The following is a 19,163-nucleotide window of genomic DNA, read 5'->3' on the forward strand; positions in this document are numbered from 1 at the left end:
AGAAATATAGAAGTTACTCAACAGCTCCATATCATTTTATATGACATTATGCTATATGTTAGTATGCAATTTCTTTCACCATTTACAAGTCTCTAAAATTCGGAGAAGAAAACCAAAACCCAATCTAAAAATCTATTTTCTTTTTTTTACAAATAAAGGATTTTAATAGACATCATAAGCATTTTTTCTTATGCTCCGTATCTACCTGTCAAAAAATAATTCTCTGTTCCTCTGGAAAAAAAGACAGGATTTTTCAGGACTTAAATGCATCTTCAATCACAACAAAGCATTAACAGTTGTAAATACTTTATCAACTCAATTCCTAAAACTTGTTTTTCAGATCAGTCAAGGCTTTCAGTTTTTATACACTTGAAACATTTCCTGTCAGTTCTGATACTCATTGAAAATACAAATTTAATAAAGTAATATCATACAGATTTAGATATTTTTTTTTTTTTTTTAAATAAATGCTTAAAGACATGTCACTAGGACATTAGGATGAAATGCCTTTCTGCTTTCTGAGTTAACTTTGTGATTAGGTCAAGAAATCACTCCAAAAGAGAGTCTTTTTAAAGTCTTTCATTTGTTCTTTAAAGACACTACTTAGCTTTCCTCAAAACTGTCCAATTTAATCAAATTCACAAATTTGAATTAAACAAATGTCACAAATTGAAAAAAAAATAGATGAAGACTTCAAGTATCAGTCACTACATGAACTCCCAGTTATGTGTACCTCAATATTAAGGTCTGTCTTGCTAAGAGAAGTCCCATCTTCCAGGAGCCAAACTTGTACTTCACCTGAAATTGTTACAGACTTAAACAAAGAAAAACATAGTCAGATGAAGGTGGAATAACCAAGTAGTCTGCAAGTAGCTAGTAGCTATTCTATGGAATATACAGTCAACTGAGTGTATCAGATCAAGGTTTTTGCTTGGAATGATCTCGCTTTTGCTGTAAGTGCAAAGTTAAAGAAAACATTTAATAGTTTTTGTGAATTGCTGCAACTACAGGAATGGTCTTTAAGCAAGATGAGACAAGGGTAAAACATAAACTTGATCAATATTAGCATTTGTCCAACAATAAAAAAAAACTGCTTAGAATTTTCTTTGCAAAAATAAGTGCTTAAGGAGAGGTCTTTGCTTTCGCACATGAAGAATGATGCATATCATAATTTTGCTTCATTTTCTTATGCTCAGACAATTTTATAATTCCACAGTAAAGTATGGCTAGAGACCAATCAACCCTCATGTTACTTACTCTGAAGTAAAATTTATCGTTCCCATGCTAAGAACAAAGAAACAGATTCAGCAAAGTTAATTAAGACCCCAAGGTTCCTACTTGAAGAATTCATGGCCTGGGGACAAATCAGATTTGCTGGTTAAAATGTGTGTCTTGTAGGAGGTCAAAGATATTGAACAAAAGCAAGGAGTTTCTCAGAATGAACAGAGCCATGAGTAAGGCCCTCTTTCTCCCTGGACCCATGACAGAGGCATCTCTCTTCCAATTTGTGCGGAGGACTGCAAATACCAGTAGGAACTCCTTGTTCCAATATCTGTTCTCTGAACTTTATTCACATAGTTCTGTTCATGAATGCTTGTGAGTCATACAAATTGACAGCAAAACCAGTATGACACTTTAGCCACCTGTGAATTATCCACCCTGTATTCTAAAGCAAGTTCTGACCTTTCTGTAAGCCATACCTGAATTAATGCCATTTACATCCTTTAACAAGTAGTTATACTACCGTAACAAACATCATGAGTCCCAGTAAGACTGTTGGTTTTGTGCCTTAGCAACATATCAGTTACCTGAAAAAAGCCACTCTTACGTATAAAGATAACATCATTTCATACCACACAGTACTTGTTCTCTGGAGGAAGAAAATCAGCTGCCAGAAAACAACTGCTGCTTGCATCCAGGAGTTTGACAGCTTCTCCTTTGTGGGCAGGTTTGTAAGTATAGATTGTCCCCTGACAAATAAAAAGAAATAATCCGTCACTGGGCTATCAAACTTTTCATTAAAAGCATTCAAATACTTCAGCAAAAAAATACCAATTTTTCTGAGCTTCACTCTTTAAAGGTTTTTATTTGATACTGAAATGAAAGTGCCCAGTAGAGTTCAGCTGAATTTAGCAGATTATATTAACGTACACTAGCTAAACATCAGGTTAGTTCACTTGATAGTGATCCTGATCCAGCTAGTCACATTTTTTGTCTTCTCAAAATTACTTCAATAAAACTATTTAAAAACATCCTATTTCATCTTACTCCAAGAATCAATAAATATGATTTGCACGGAATGCAAATCATAAACAATGCTTTAAGAGATGCTTTTATCTAAAGATCTCAGAGTCTCTTAGAAGCAATTCATAATTGATATTGAGAAATAATTTAGAATGGCTCTACTCATTTTACAAAAGAAAAATTGAATCAGAGAGAGTGTAACCAAACTTACCATGGCATTGCCATTGAAACCTCCCCCCATCCCAAAGAACCTTAGGAATGCCAATTTAAATGATCAAAGGTGTGGAAAAAAGGCTGTAATTTGAGAATTTGGCTCCCTTGCATAAGATATCTGGACATCAAGCTGGTCAAAGAAGAATCTTGGATTGGATTGCCAGAGGAATTCAACATGAATGTGCAGAATAACTCTACTACATAGCCACAGTAGGTCTGATGTACCCAAGTTACATTTTTCTTACTGGGCAGGCATATGTTAAGCCTAGAGCTCATGCGTGGTAGGTCCCACATGGCCTGGACACACTGGAGACCCTGAATCCATATTCTAAACAATTGTTTTTATTGGGAAATTAGGAAACAACTATTCTTTATAATCAACCATCTGTAGAAAATGATTTCTCCATGCGTCAATACAAGTTTCCAATCTTGTGTTAAAAACACCACATGGACCAAGTTCACTGCTGGGATACATCTGTTGGCTTATAGAATTACGTTATGGACATTTCACATTAGCAGCATCGGCATGCACATACAGGATCACAGGAACATCACAGAATCACAGAATTTCTAGGTTGGAAGAGACCTCAAGATCATCGAGTCCAACCTCTGACCTAACACTAACAAGTCCTCCACTACACCATATCACTAAGCTCTACATCTAAACATCTCATTACATGATGCTATTCTCTCAAATGCTATACCTGATCAGTAACAAGCAGAAGTATCGTGTAATCAGGAGAGAACAGGAGGCTGGATATAGGCTCTATAATGTCAGCGCAGATTTTCATCTCATACTGAAGACCTCTGATGTGATAAAAGAATAAAATGCCCTCCTGTGCAGAAAAGTGCAAATCATCAGGTCTAGGTCATGCATCCTAGCCCACTCTGCCAAACTTATCAGCAAGAACATCTGAAAACCTCTAAAGTAACAGTTTTCAACTTTATACCATAACTAGTAGTCTGATTTGCTCTTAGTCTGTCTACATCCAGAGGACTCTTACCTTGGATAATAATTATATTGAAAAATTCAGGTGTTCCTCAGTAACAGCACGTTTGATAACAACAGACTCATCAGTTAATATTTAGTAGTTCATATATATATATATATTTATTTATTTTTATTTTTTTTTAAGTGTCAGAATTTGTTCCGCTCTTAACCAGTAGTGTACCATCATGCATTCAGGTTAAACAATGAGGCAGATTTTGCACAAAACAATTTTGCAGTTCTCTTGGCCATTTTCTCTACTTTCATGTTTCAAGTTCATCTTTCTTTTCTGTTCCTCTAGAATCTCCCTGTCTTTTGTTAAAAATAGTATTATCCTCTTTTGTCGCTTCTTTGACTACAAAAACGGAATCTCTTCCCACTGCTCCCTTCCAATTTCTTGTCTCAATTCTTAACAAGGAAAATAGGAAAATATACACAATGCCAGAGGACTGTTATATCTCTGAAACCCTCCTTTTTTTTTTTTTCCTAGCTCCTGTCTTTGTAGTGAACTCTGCAAATGTATTCAATTTAAATACTCTTTGATTTTCACGCAGCATGAATAAGTTAAGACCATGAAGGATGCCTTACATTTCCAGCTGTGTACAGTCCCTCGTTACAAAATGCCATGGCAAATACAACTGTTCTTTGCAGATCCCTTGGTTTGCCACCTGAGAGCACAAGACCGACATAAAATATCAAATTTAACTTATTTCAACAATGTGTCTCGACTTCAAGTCTGGGAGAATTTACTATTTGAGAGCAAGAAGATCTATGGGCTATGATTCTATGGCATATTCTTTGGACTTTTGGCTTTGGTGATACAGGAGCAGGCTGGTATACATAATTTGAAGTGACAATACTACTGTGGTCTGATGAACTACAAACTGATCTGAGAAATAGTTTGATTGTGTAAATGCTGCTAAATAGCTACAAAGGTCAATATACTAAGTTTGTCAGTAACAGAATCATAACAGCCATTTATGTTGGAAGGGACTCTAGAAATCCCCTGATCCACCCTCCTTTCTGCTCAGCAAAGGGCCAACTCAAATTTAGACCCAACTTCAAAGCTGAATCCCATTGTCCAGAGTCATATCAGGGTCATATACAGCTGATACCCAGTCTGAATATCCCCAACAATAAATATTCCATAGCTTCTTCGGGCAACCTGTCCCAATGTATTCACTATGATTTTTTTTTCTTATTATTTACCCAGAATTTGTGCTGATGCAAACTGTATCCTTTTCCTGTTTGGTTCCATCCTCTCTGTTACCTTTCATTAGGTGGCTAAAACAATAGTAAGATATCCCTTTTCCTTCAGGCTAAACAAACAAACAATCAGCTGGTTTCCCTTGGTGGACCAAGGGAAACCAGCTGATGTGATTTTTTTGGACTTCAGCAAGGCTTTTGACACGGTTTCCCATAGGATCCTACTGGACAAAATGTCCAGCATACAGCTAAATAAAAACATCATACGATGGGTGAGCAATTGGCTAACGGGCAGGGCCCAAAGGGTTATGGTGAATGGGGCTGTGTCAGGCTGGCGGGCGGTCACCAGTGGGGTCCCTCAAGGCTCCATTTTAGGACCGGTACTTTTCAATATTTTTATAAACGATCTGGATGTAGGAATAGAAGGTATTTTGAGCAAGTTTGCTGATGACACCAAACTTGGAGGAGTTGTGGACTCGAATGAGGGTGGAAAGGCCTTGCAGAGGGATCTGGATAGGTTGGAGAGCTGGGCGATCACCAACCACATGAAGTTCAATAAGAGCAAGTGCCGGGTCCTGCACCTGGGACGGGGAAACCCTGGCTGCACGTACAGACTGGGCGATGAGACGCTGGAGAGCAGCCTAGAAGAGAGGGATCTGGGGGTCGTGGTAGACAGCAAGTTGAATATGAGCCAGCAGTGTGCCCTGGCAGCCAGGAGGGCCAACCGTGTCCTGGGGTGCATCAAGCACGGCATCGCTAGTAGGTCGAGGGAGGTGATTGTCCCGCTCTACTCTGCGCTGGTGAGGCCTCACCTCGAGTACTGTGTGCAGTTCTGGGCACCACAGTATAAAAAGGACATGAAACTGTTGGAGAGTGTCCAGAGGAGGGCTACGAAGATGGTGAAAGGCCTAGAGGGGAAGACGTACGAGGAACGGCTGAGGGCACTGGGCCTGTTCAGCCTGGAGAAGAGGAGGCTGAGGGGAGACCTCATTGCAGTCTACAACTTCCTCGTAAGGGGGTGTCGAGAGGCAGGAGACTTTTTCTCCATTAACACCAGCAACAGGACCCGCGGGAATGGGGTTAAGCTGAGGCAGGGGAAGTTTAGGCTTGACATCAGGAGGAAGTTCTTCACAGAGAGGATGGTTGCACACTGGAACAGGCTCCCCAGGGAAGTGGTCACTGCACCGAGCCTGTCTGAATTTAAGAAGAGATTGGACTGTGCATTTAGTCACATGGTCTGAACTTTTGGGTAGACCTGTGCGGTGTCAAGAGTTGGACTTGATGATCCTTAAGGGTCCCTTCCAACTCAGGATATTCTATGATTCTATGATTCTATGAAACAGTTCTCTCAGCCCATCTTTCCATGTCAAGTATTCAAACTGCAATCATCTTTGTGGCCTTGTGCTGAACCTCCTCCATGACATGTCCTCCATAACATGAATATCTTTTTTGCACTTTGGAACCCAAAACAAAGTGTTGGAAACAACCCCTAAATCCTAACTCAACTAAATTACAAGTCACTGCAGCTCTAAAAAAATGTTAGTAAAACTAAGCAGAAGAGAACCTACTCTAGCATCACTTACTCCAATTTAAATTAGAAAGAACAGATATTATTTCACTGCCACTGTTTCTCTTGAGGCTATTCATTTGACTGTCTATCAGCACAAAACCGATCAGTTATTTATCAGGTACATGTAAAAAAGATTGCCATTCATCTGTCTTACAGAGGCCAGGGTTATCTGAGTTCTTCTAACCAGTGGCTTCCAGCTATACTCATGTATTATTACTCTTAGCTGTGATTTGAACATGGAAATACCTTTTTTTTTCCATACTTCTCTACGAACATAGGCCACCACGTCCGATACTTTACGCATGTGTTCTGCACAAAAGAAAAATAACATCAGCCTTGTTTATATGTCAATGTTGCACTAAAAGTCAGTCTACTGCAAAAAAGACTGGAATTGGTATACTGAATCAAAAATGTACATTCTTTCCCAATATCCATCATTGGGATAAGGCTTTGGGTAACTGGGCAGGCACAATCTTTCTGTAGTTCAGCTGGCAGCTGTAAAAGGAAGTGGGAATACAGCACATGCTTAAGGTTGGACATGCACTTGAGTACTGTTCTAAATAGAGACAGATTTAAATTTAAATAATTTAAATTAAGTAGAAGCTTCAATACGGTTACCAACAAATCTGTTACAGCTTTAGGACAGGACTCAAAGAACAGGCCAAGTAAAAGCCTAGCAAACATTTTTGTTTCTTTTACTGAACAGGCAAAAACACTTCTAGTCACACCTCAGCTTTTCCTGTTCCAACTCTTGATTTGGTATGCCTATAGATCTGATAATTTCAAAAGCAGAGGAACACAGCTGGATTTTTTATTTATTTTTTAAGGAGCAGCCTTCCATTTTTGTGTTAACTATCAAAACTGAACAGACATACAGTACTTTGGGAAAGTCAGGGATGCTTGCTGCTGATTAAAAAAACCAATATTTTAAACAGCAAAAGAAGAAATCAAGATTATTGTCAGCCTGTCCATTAACTCTCAGTCTTTATTAGCGGAACAGCTCTATGCTGGTTTACAACAACATATTACCCCCTTTTAGTGCTGGGGAGAAGCATGTTCCACTACTCCTCTTACCACCAGTTCACTGAATCAGTGAACTTCATGTGTGCACTAGGACTGACACCTTCCATCCCTGCAAAGGATGACAGGGTGCAGGTTGCCATTGCCAGAACAGTTTATGCTGCCCACCTCTAACTGTCCTCCAGCTTAGAAACCCTCAGAACAGGCCTAGATGGGCAGCACACGGTGGGGAGCAGGAGTGAGACCTCAGGGTTCCCAAAAAAAAAGACATGGAATGTGCAGCTGTTGCCAGAAAACTTTATTCACCAGCATGCCAGAGGTCTCCATGAAAACAGACAGATTGGAATATATATGGGGGGAGACAAATTCCCGTAGTAGGTTGCAATCAATCTGAGGGACATATGCTGAGCGTTCTAGAAAAACTTAAATGTAGACTGCTTTGTTTTAAGCCAGAGGCATCTTCTGCTCACTCTCTGTGCTTCATACTTTCTGCAATAAAGCCTGATAGTCCTTACAGACTTGTCATTAGAAAATTGATTATGTAACAGCTGACCTTAAGGAATTATACTAAGCAGCATTATATTCAATTCAGTTGTGCTGTTAATTGTTATCATGATACACCTGAGTCTTCAAAGATCTGTTCTATCATTAGCTAACATTCCAAATGAGGACAATCTAACGTTTCATGCAAAATCAAATAAATTATTGGTACCTAACCAGCAGTAAATGGACTGTGTATAGCTGGTATAGTAATAGTTTTATGTTAATCTAAGAGGGCTGTTAATAAGATAAAGGTTCCTGGAACTGTTCTCATTTTATTTAACAGTTTTCATGTAGCTAGAGATTTTTTTTTTCTTGCCTTAGAAAAATGAATGCTTTTTAAAGGGTGCTAAAGAAACCCACTTAGAAGTTCAACAGACATTCTAAAATGTTTACCATACTAATAAAAGAACAACATTGTACATATGGCTTTACTATATAGCTTTACATCTTCTATGAGTTACACAATAGAAGAAAAGAAATAAAAAAAAAAAAAAAAGCTTTCAAAAGCTTTCATTGTCCTACCCATCTTCCTCCTGATACGAATAAAACACATAACAAAGCTGTTTCTTACCTGGTAGAGGTTTCTGTTGAAGAACACAAGCACTGAGTGTCTCGGCATCAATTTTCAAAATAAATCCTTCTTTACAGCCCATGTAAATGTCAGAGTTTGCAGTCCAGCAGTGGGCAGTAGGATGCACCAAAGGCTTAATATCATTTCTAGGCTTCAGCACAAAAATAAACCAGTTAAATTAGCAACTGGCAAATATTTGTATAGTTGCATACATTTTAAGGCCAATAAAAAAATCATTATCTCAAGTCTGATTTTATTACATTCAGTCATCCTTTCACTGAGGCTAGGAATTTAGGAACCAAGTACAACTTCCAGAAAAGCCTGTTTCTGGAGATAGAGGTAGAGAACTCATATCTCTCCCCAGAAGCCTGTCTAAACAATGAATCATATTTTCTTTAAAAATGGTGTGTGTACTATATATATATATATATATTATATATATATATAATTATATATATATATAATTATTTTTTTTTCTGGATTTATCCTCCAACATTTTTGTCTTCTAGCTTGGAAAACCCTCTGGAATCTTCCCTACTCTCACAAAGATCTTGACCCACCATAACCATTTAATTTTCCAATTTTTAATGATAAAATGATGATAAAATTCAACACAACGAGCTCCCAGATCGTGGGATTTTTACACCAGAATAGCACCAGAATCCAAAACTGAAATAGTTACCCCCTATGACACCACCCTGATAAGTGTTGTTCAAACTGCTTTTCAGAAGAGTCTTGTACTTTGTAGACATAACTTACTTTTTTCTTCATCATGTGGTCTTGCATACATGTTAGCATTAAAACGCACTTTGTTTGAATAGCTTTTCTTATCATATAACCAAATTGTTCTGAAAAAACAGCCCTGTCAAACTTTCTGTCATTTATAAATTAGTTCTAGAAATATCCCAGCCATAGACCTCCCATGTGTCTTGAATTTCATCTCTCTAAAACAATTCTCATAAATCTGTCATCCATAAAACAGGAAGAACAGTACCTCTCCACCAAATATTATTAAACACTGGGACCTGCTCAGATACAACAGTACTAGGGGTTATATAAATACAAAAAATGGAAAGAATCAGCTTGAAGAGGCTTCAGTGAAAAAATGTAAAAACACATGAGAAAACCTTGTGAGGACATTTAAAAGAAGATTCAAAGAACAATGTATGTGAGCAGAGCTACTTTACTGCTTTATAAATCAAATAGGACAAACTAATAAATCTATGGCAGGTTGGGACTTTATACCACCAGAAAAGCATTTAATATAGGCATTTTCCCTGATTCTACAAGGCTTGAACAGCACAAATCTTTGGCAAGGTTGCAAATGAACTACTGTGAATCAGAAGCTTCCTGTGTAAAGACAACTTTTATAATGTTCCTTTGTCATTACTGCCTTTATGCAAACGAGATAAAATATGCTAATCCTAGGATGAGATTATGTAAATCCAAAATGAGGTTGCTTCTTGAACTGTGCATTGGTACAATGGTGCATAATAATAATGCAGGTTTTTTTTTAAAAAACTTCTCTCCCTTTTCAATAGCAGCTCTGCAGAGAAAAAAAAAAAAATCCAGGATGGATCCTTGTCATTAAAAGTTTTATAAAAAGTCAGTGGAATAAAATTGGTACTGGTGATGAAGTGGAGTCAAATGGGCTGTTAATTGCAGTGAATTTACAAAACTTCAGTCCCAACTATAAGAAATACTGAAACAAAACGAAATCTGTATTATGCAAGAAAAGAAGGTTCGATAGCTTGAGGATGTTACGATTCCTTTCACTCTGCTGCCCCGTCGTGGTTACACTCTGGTACATACCTGGCCTCAGCATCTTGTTCTAGAGCATGGACACCTAACAAAGAGGTGTGCGTGCAGCAGGCTTGCTTTTCCTACTGGCCCATCACACATTCCTTAGGAGTGGGCTACTGCCTCCAAGGAACCACGGACTACAGGTTGACAATAACTCCTCTACTTATTAGTCTAAATAAATGGTTCTCCAGTTTTGATGCTTATACCAACAAAACATTGACCTCAGCTGACTTGGACTTAGTGATAAAGAAAACACATCCTTCTATTGAATTCTGTGGGGATTAAGAGAGCTTCATCAGGCTATGATACTGTTTCCACTGCATTAAACTGAAAGCACCTCATTAACCACCCCAGGAGCACCACATTGTCTCTTATTAATTAAAAGCAAACAAACAAAACCCTATAATGTTAGAGAGGAAAATAACTACAAGGTATGAACAAATGTTGACACGCAGATTTTAGTCCAGAGTCAGACAACTGCTCATGTACATTTGTAATAGAATACAAATCATCAGTGATAGCAACCATTTATTTAAACATCTGCAGCAGCAGCCTGTCAATTTATAAAGTCAGTGAGGAATGGTAGTTACAGCACTAAATACTTTGTACAGGTTGGTTCATTACAGCAACTGCAGTCTGAAGATATCTGGATATCTGAAGAACTCAGCCAGCTCAGTAATTTCATCTCACTGAAAGTTGCTGCGTTAGATACTTTTCAACATAAGAATCTGAACAAAACAGTATTTCAAAGAAGCATCTTCTACATCAAATGTATCCAGATCAACTTGTGCAGAAACTGATTTCCCTAAGCCATATGTTTCACGTTGGGAGGCTGGGAAGGGAGTGCTTTAATTTAGGAGACACACATTTGCAATTCCCCCCAGTGCATAATGACTTGGATAGTAAACATAAAATTAGTAGCTACCATGAATGTTTCTGCTTCATCTCCTACCAGTCCAGCAATGGCTGAAACTGGCATAATAGGGCCATGGTAGGGATCTTCATTACCAGAATCCGGGAAAAACAAATCTTCTTGAAGATTTGGAGACCCGTGTCCATAAGGGAGTTTCACAGGGCTGTGAAAAAGCAAGAGACACTGTCTGAGGAAAAGAAATATCACAAATAGTAAATGCTGATACAAAAATGGGAAGCATGTTTTTGAAATGTGGAGACACCGACTAGGTTAATGGGCTTTACTTTGGCAATAATAATGGAAAACTCTTCATAGAATCATAGAATGGTTTGGTCTGGAAGGGACCTTAAAGATCATCTAATTCCAGTCCCACTGCCATGGGCAGGGACACCTCCCACTAGGTCAGGTTGCTCAAAGCCCCATCTAACCTGGCCTTGAACAATTCCTACAACACTGCTGTAGAGAATCATTCTACATGGCCTGTACCATGTCACTGAAAAGTAGTAGTCATTTATCTACAAAGGAGGGATGTTCCTAACTGGCTGAAGCCACATTCTAGCTCATTGTCTTTTCTTGTTGCTTTGGACAAGCAACTATTCTATACTTCTCTTGCCTTATTAATCAGGATTAATAATGCCACACACCTAATTTGTATATACATGCTGTGAGGATTCAAGCTTAATGCTTATTTGGAGAAAGTTACTAAGTTGATAATCAGTGTGTAAGTGGCTGTTATAATGTGGGAATTCTGGATTCTATAGTTTACAAACTATGCTATATAGAACTTGAAAAAATGTTATATAAAATAATTCTCAGTGGAGATTTAACATCTACCGAATGGAATGAAAAGTGGAAGAAAAAAAAGAGTATCAGTATGTTTGCAAAAGGCAGAAAACCTTCAACTTCCAGATCTCAGATTAAGGCCTCATCTATACTTTTAGTAGTATAACCATGTCAGGGGTAATAGACTGGTTATATTCATAGTTAATGAGATGAAATATGCTGTTGGAGATTGTAGAGTAGCTGCCACTGCAACGGCATGCATGTTATACTTCAAGATCCCTGTCTTGAACGATACATACTAGTCCACCTCTTATATCAGACTCAAAAAAGTTTCTAGCATAAATAAATCCTAGGTTTGCTGTGCTCAGTGAGTTGTATTATCAGAGCCACCCCCTCTACATCTGTAAATTGACCACAGAAGCTGGATATCACACAGAAACCTGGTACTGCTTTTGGTACAATTAGTGATTGTAACTGCATATTGTTTAACAATGCTTACTAGAAAGCAATTGAGCCATACCCAGCAGTCTCATAGCCACAAAAGCAATGCACATTCCCACTCAGTGCTCAGAACAACCACTTGCAGGAACAGGAAAGCAGTCCAGGCACTATATTAATGCAATTGGGTGGCTTTTGATAGAGACAACTACCACAAATGCCGATTAGTATTAGCTTCAATGGTGTGCATGACTGGGATATGAGAGTGCTAAGAAATGAAACCGTAAATTCAATTCACTTGATTAACTAGGTAGAATCAAACTGGTTGCTATTTAACAATTACTGATTGTAATGGCTAGGCAAATTAAATTGAATTAAATTCTTTGCAAACAAGTGTAGGTTGCTAGTCTTAGTCATTAAAATATACTTCTAGATTTATTTTTTTTAAACTTGAAAGGTGTTCTACTTACTTTTGCTTAAGGTAATGCTCATCATAATTCCTTTCAATATGCCAGACAGTAACAGAACTCTCATTAGCAGAACACAGTTGTTGCCAATTCATGGGATTAAAACTTAACGAGGTCACTGGTACGCCTGGCTGGGACTCACTGCACAGGAGGATACTGTCTTGCCAGTTCCTTCATTAAGGAGAATAAAAGAAAATCAAATCCACTGAAGTCGTCAAAAACATTTAAGCCAAATATGTGGATGTGATTCTAACTGACACTCAAGATCACAATTGGAAAACAAACACTTTGCCACTGACTAAAAACTATGTTGTCAAACAAGACAGGTTCTGAGACTGAAAAGGATGTGGTTAGTTAGCCACGCATAAAATTAGTACTGCTACAAAAAGAAGGAACAGTAACATAATTTTGAGAACTCAGAAGGAAAGAGAGAAAACTCAGTCAGCCCTTGATTATCAATGAATTTCTTGGGTTGTACAATAATTGTGCTGTGAATGCAGGCACATGCTACAGCTGCATTAACTAATTTGGGCAAAGAACAGCACAGAATTTGTACGGGGCTGTTACGTACAGCTGTACATAACATGGGAATACCTTTGTCTAGTGTAACCTATTGTATAGTCTCATACACTAATTCACATATTTCTGTGTCCAGATTAATTCTTGAATGCATTTGCATTTTTAGGTGCTGTCTGAAAACTGATTAACATAATTTGAAAAAACGGTTATAGCTGTTTCTTAATTTCATTGGCAATATATCTGACAATCTAAATAACGTTTACAGCTCTCGTATTTGTCATTACTGCTGAGATGAAGAAAACTAAAATGCATACAGTGCTGTAAATGGATTTAATTTAATTGCGTTGTTCTGGCTTCTAAGAAATTTCCACTCAGGAACTGATCAGGATGCAAGACAATGATGTAATATTGATAGTGCATGCAAAAAAAAAAAGAGAAGTATTCACATATAAGCACTAACTCTCATTAACATTACAGAAAGCTATAAGCTGTAATTCTGACTTTAAAGGTACCAGCATAGATGTCTCTCTCTAAAGATGTCAGTATTCTCATCTCATACCTAACAGTGCCAACGATCTTAGAGCAGGTAATTTATTAAGATCTGAAGCACTATGGTATGTGTATCTAAAGCAGGAATCTGAAATTGAGCCTCTCCTTCAAACAGAAAAGAATAAAGATCTGGGGATAAAATAAGACACACAAAAGGCAGCTTTTAGTTATCCACAGGCTTTCTCTGTTCTCAGTTAACTTCCAAAACATCTCTTACACCTTTTATTCTAAACTACGTGCTTAAAATACAGGAATTGTGTAATCATCATATTGCAATTGCATTAATGTTAAACGTGGATTTCTTTCCTCTGTACAAATTTCTATAATGAATGCACATTATAATCTAACTACAAAAAGGAAGATCCTGATCTCACAGTAAATTCACCTACCTCTGTTCAAGTTATTATAAATTCTAAGTTTAATATCGTAAGTTGGTTATCTTTTGTTATTCAACTCTTTCTGACTGGAATCAAGGGTTGTTCTAATGATAATTAGATGCTGACAGTTGAATATGTGCAGATTCAAATAGGTTTCCATTGTTTGGCCTTGGAAATTGTCACTACTTTAAAGCATTTAAATATTTCTAGATGTTTCCATTTTAGGGATAACCTAGAATAGTCTTTCAAGACAGTGGATTTTTGTTTTAGGGTATGCATCAAATATATTAGACCATGCATATTATTCTGTGAATGATAAGCATGTGAATTCTTTCTGACTTTTCTTTAATCATTGTAAAAGAAATATAAAGGTCATAATTACATTGAAAGTATACAGTATTTTCCTACAATTTCTGCCGTGCAAGCAAGAGCAGAATTTTATTTTTACAGAACAAAATTCCATTAAATATTTTGACTTTCTGCATCTCCACCATATCACATAGTATTTCTTTTCACTGCAGCGATGAAAGTAATGATTTAACCCAGTGACACATGGTAGTGTAATCACTGAGCACACCTGTAAGACAGAACTAAGATCAAGCACTAGTAATTAAGAGGACTACTGAAAATAAAAATTTTGAAGAAGCTAGAAGATAGCTGTGACAAAGTAACAAGTCTTTCTGCCTAGTGCTAGAGAAAAAAAAAAAAAAAACAGCAAATTGGGCACAGAAGGTTTGCAGACAATGATCCATCAGGAAAAAAAAAAAAGAAAAGATGAAGGCAACCAGTTTATCATTCCCATCTGTTAATTTAATTTATGTTAAAATAGCACACGCAGAAAAATATTAATTAAATTCAAATAGTATTAAAGAAATGTTTTCACTCTTACCATACTGAAAGAACAAATTCTGGGATTGAAGAGTAACCAGCTAGATAAGGGCCTGTGAAACTAAATGCAAGTACAGTGTAGTCCAACTGAACATTACCTAAAACATGAAAACAAAGAATGTGAGCTCTAATTGCCCAGACTTTCTGTATACTATGACAAAGTGCTCTTGTCAGTTTCTTTGTATTCACTCTTCAAAGACACTGTGATTCCTTTGCTTCACACCAAATTGTTTTAATTTGATCACAAAAACATTCCCTAAGTATCACTGTTTGAATTTTTTTTTTAATTGTTTCACTAATATCTCAAATTCATAGTGTTTTTTCCCCAAGTGCCCTGCAATCCTTTGTAGTCAATTTCAATCACGTACATGAGGTAAGGAACTGCTATGATCCTCTTAAAGGGGAAAGAAACTGAAACATGGATAGGGTAAACAACTTAACTGAGGAGAGAAATATTATGGAACAGGGGAAATATGTATTAGATCACAGCCTCTAAACTTGAACTAAAAGAGCCATAATTCCTCTCACATCTCAGATGTCTCTGTCTCAGTGTCAGACCATCTCAGCAGTCTGCTTGGGAGCCTCGTGCAATATGATCTTGCTTTGTTATTCAGACTATATTTTCCTGTAATGAATTCCATTTCATTCCATTTGTTTTCCCTTTCTAACAGTTAAATTTTATATTGTCCTGTTCCTCTCCAGCTTGAATCTCACTGAAAGTAGTGCAGTGAAAAGTTCTTTATGATACTTTATGCGATTCTTGGCATTAGAAAGTTTCCTGTCACACCGTTTCTCAAGCGTTTCAAAACAAAACAAAACAAAACAAACACCCTTCAGAAACTGGCTTTGTTTTAATGAAATGGCAACAGGGAACATTACCACACCGGTACCTTTTAATTCTGTCAGTTTATTCAGTTCTGGAAAGCTGTAGACATATATGAGGGGATTCAGCTTCCGGTCTGAAAAGGCCAGCACTTTGCTGTTGGTGTTCACTGCGAAGGCTCCCACCTGGCCGGTCGGACACTGCAGCGCTGTCGTCTTCTTTGTTTTAATGTCCAGGAAGAGGATGTAATTGCCACAAGGGTAGCAGACGGTTTGATTGCTGATAAAGCCCAAGTTCTTTTTCGAGAATCCCTGAACCCAACTTAAGAAAGAACAACTCTGTGTTAAAACATTACTCACAGACACACATTTCTCAAAATACTGCGAAAAATGGAATGTAACAGCTTAAAAGGCATGCTGGTCTGATGCTTTGGATTTGTTAGATTCATCCTCATACCAAATTTGCAAAACCACAAGAATTTCAGCCTCTAATACCACGCATCGCTAGATGCATGTTTCCAAAAACACAGGGGTAATCTTACCATGATGGAGCACAAAAGACTGACACAAGAACTTGGAGATGCTTATATTTCTTTCACTTTTCATTAACAATAAAGTTAGCCAGTTCACAGGCTTTGTTTTGATACTCATAGGTCATAGTAAAAGAGTACACCTTAATTCTGAAATAATTACAGAAGCACAATCCATACTAGGGACTCGGTTATGTTTGCTTAACCTCTTGTAAACTTTCATAGTTCATCTCGTTGCTGTAAACTAAAAAAAGAAAAACAAACAAACAAACAAACAAAAAACAGGCACAGTTTGTATGAACTTAACTAAAGGGACTGTTCTGCTTTAAAGAAACCAGTACTTTAATACGGTAAAACTTCAGGGACTGAAATAAATTACTGAAGCTGAGTCACCCTTAGAACTTGCAACATACCAGCAAAACCCTAACCACCTGCAAGTGGTTTTTTATCTTTCAGAAAGGGCATCAACATCATCACCTCCTTATCAACATCAACATCAGCACCTCCTTATCAAGGGGACTTGCATTAACCACTAAGTGAAGCTGTCTGAGCCACAGCTGAGCCTGGCAGTACCGTGGTAGCACCATTTTGGCAGCGTACCAGCACCCTGTGTCCAACACTACCATCAGCACTGCCCCTTCTAGTTTCTGTTCAAGCCCTTTCTGTCTTTTTTCCTCTCCCACATAGCAGTGGTGGGAAAAGATCTTCGCCCTCTGCGATTGCAAGCAGCATTTTTATACTTCTTCCATGAACATAACTCAGTCTTAAGAGCAGTTCAGCTGCTGATCTTCTGTACTCTAGTAAATTATATTATAGCCTCAGGGCTGCTGTAATTAGGGACATTCTTTAATGATTAGTCTTAAGGTAGTTATGCCCAGCAATAACTTGTGTCATCCTTTCTCAGCAGTTTTTACTCGGCCTCTTCTGCTACACACCAGAGGAATAAGCACAGCCAGAGAGGAGTGAGCGTGCACTGACCATGTGTTGTTGCAAAAGAACTGAGTGTTGTGGGAACAGAGCCCAGACATGTCAGCTGAGGAGTGCTCTTCCAGCCCTTTCACATGAGCACTAACCGTATGACCTGCCTCGGCACACAAGCAGACCTTTATGAACAGGGTCACAGGACCAGCTCGATGCTTTCCTGCAGTGCTAGATCTGAGTCCGCAGGAATGAAATAGTTTCAACTTTTGTTTTACTCCTGCAAACAGATTCTAGAAAATATGTATGCAGGGATAAATTAATGGGCTGACTGCACAATTTATCCTTATGCAGTGGATAAAGGTTTACGAGGAAGAGGATCCAGACTGATCTGACATCAGCTATGACCGATGGGTCACAGAACTAGCCGGGGTTCCCCCATGTGTTCTCCACGCTTTGTCTCCAGCCCCCTATAAACACAGAGTGTGGGAAGCACTTCAGTGAGAAACTTTGCTGGCTGGTGAAATGTAGGTGGAACAAAGTACAATGACAAAACGAATTTTATCATTGAAAAATGTTTGCTATAGTTAATTCAAAACAGGGCTTTATATGTAACTTAGTTTTGTCAAGGTTCTGTCTTTTCTGAAGACACAGAACATAGCATTCCCCCTTCCCACTACAAAATAACATTGTCACTTCCTTCTAATGTTGATATACGTACCAGTACTGCTGACAATGATCTAGAATGCATAAAAGAAAGGCAAACTTAAATGCTTCTGTTTTATGGAAACGGGCTGTGCTTCTACACTTAAAAGGTCACTTTTTTTTTTTTTTTTCCCTGTTGCGTTGCATAATGCTTTCATTTAATAATTTGTTTTTGTTTTTGTTTTTCCCAAAGGAAAAATAAACTGGGTCACGGCTCTGCCACATAAAAGCAGTTTGCACAAGGGACCTGCTTCACATTGCAATGAATGCTTCAGACGGTGCCTTTTATATATATATATATATATACTCTGATCGATGCTTGATCCTCCTTTTAATAAGTCAATAAAACTTTAAGTAGGTTTCTGCCCACTAACGAGTTGAGCACCCCTAGCTGGGGAGCTGCCCCTTACACACCACGGGGGTCGATGAAACAACTCAAACACTTGCACTGAATTAGAAAACTTAAGCATTTCTCCCACTACACGGAAGAAACATTTAAAGAGCCGAGAGTGCTGTGAGAGGCCGGCCCGGCCGCCCCCACCTCACGTCCAGCGCCGCCTCCTGAGGCGAGGGGCAGCGGCCGCCCCCCGGGGCCTGCTCCTCGCCCGCCGCCATGCCGCCCCGGGACGCCGTCTCCTAGCGACCAGAAGGGGCGCTGCGATTGGCTGAGGCGGGCTGCCCGCAGGATGTAAGCAGGAGGCTGATTGGGCCAACTCATTGGTACCCGGTATTTAAAGGGCCAGCAGGCTGCGGGCTCCTTTCTGGTGTTAGGGGAGCAGCGTGGGGACTGCACGGGGGTTTTGGGGGGGGGGTTTCCCCTTGTTTCAGCAGTGTCTGGGATTTCCCTTGGTGGTACGGCCCTGCGTGTCCTCTGTCACCTTGTTCCTCTGTTCTGGAGGCCCTGCAGCCCAGGCAGTTCTGGGGGTGAAGCCTCAGAGGCAGCTGGAGAGATGTGGTCCCATATGGAGAGGGGGGTGTGTGGCTGCCGTCCTGCTTTTTTTTTGGGGGGGGGGGCAGCATTGGGACAGGTTGTCCAGGGAGGTGGTGGAGGCACCGTCCTTGGAAAGGGAAAGGTTGGATGTGGTGCTTAGGGATA

The 19,163-nt window shown here is 38.7% G+C and overlaps 1 protein-coding gene across 2 annotated transcripts in view; it reads right to left on the reverse strand.

The window, feature by feature from the left end:
• Nucleotides 1-18,728, reverse strand: part of CFAP43 (cilia and flagella associated protein 43) — a 45,445-nt gene extending 26,717 nt beyond the window's left edge. The window contains exons 1-11 of one of the 2 annotated variants that reach the window (XM_068688442.1): nucleotides 18,609-18,728; nucleotides 15,983-16,236; nucleotides 15,094-15,190; nucleotides 12,763-12,930; nucleotides 11,084-11,234; nucleotides 8,356-8,506; nucleotides 6,468-6,530; nucleotides 4,034-4,113; nucleotides 3,162-3,293; nucleotides 1,854-1,970; nucleotides 734-814 (exon numbers count right to left, since the gene is read on the reverse strand). In XM_068688442.1, coding sequence (XP_068544543.1) covers nucleotides 734-814; nucleotides 1,854-1,970; nucleotides 3,162-3,293; nucleotides 4,034-4,113; nucleotides 6,468-6,530; nucleotides 8,356-8,506; nucleotides 11,084-11,234; nucleotides 12,763-12,930; nucleotides 15,094-15,190; nucleotides 15,983-16,236; nucleotides 18,609-18,682 — 1,368 coding nt within the window. In that variant the 5' untranslated portion in view covers nucleotides 18,683-18,728. The remainder of the gene's footprint in view (nucleotides 1-733; nucleotides 815-1,853; nucleotides 1,971-3,161; nucleotides 3,294-4,033; nucleotides 4,114-6,467; nucleotides 6,531-8,355; nucleotides 8,507-11,083; nucleotides 11,235-12,762; nucleotides 12,931-15,093; nucleotides 15,191-15,982; nucleotides 16,237-18,608) is intronic. The other variant, XM_068688443.1, reaches the window with a different exon arrangement.
• Nucleotides 18,729-19,163: the final 435 nt, after the last annotated feature.

The sequence above is a fragment of the Anas acuta genome, chromosome 7, assembly GCF_963932015.1.
Source record: "Anas acuta chromosome 7, bAnaAcu1.1, whole genome shotgun sequence".
In the NCBI taxonomy this organism is placed as follows: Eukaryota; Metazoa; Chordata; class Aves; order Anseriformes; family Anatidae; genus Anas; species Anas acuta.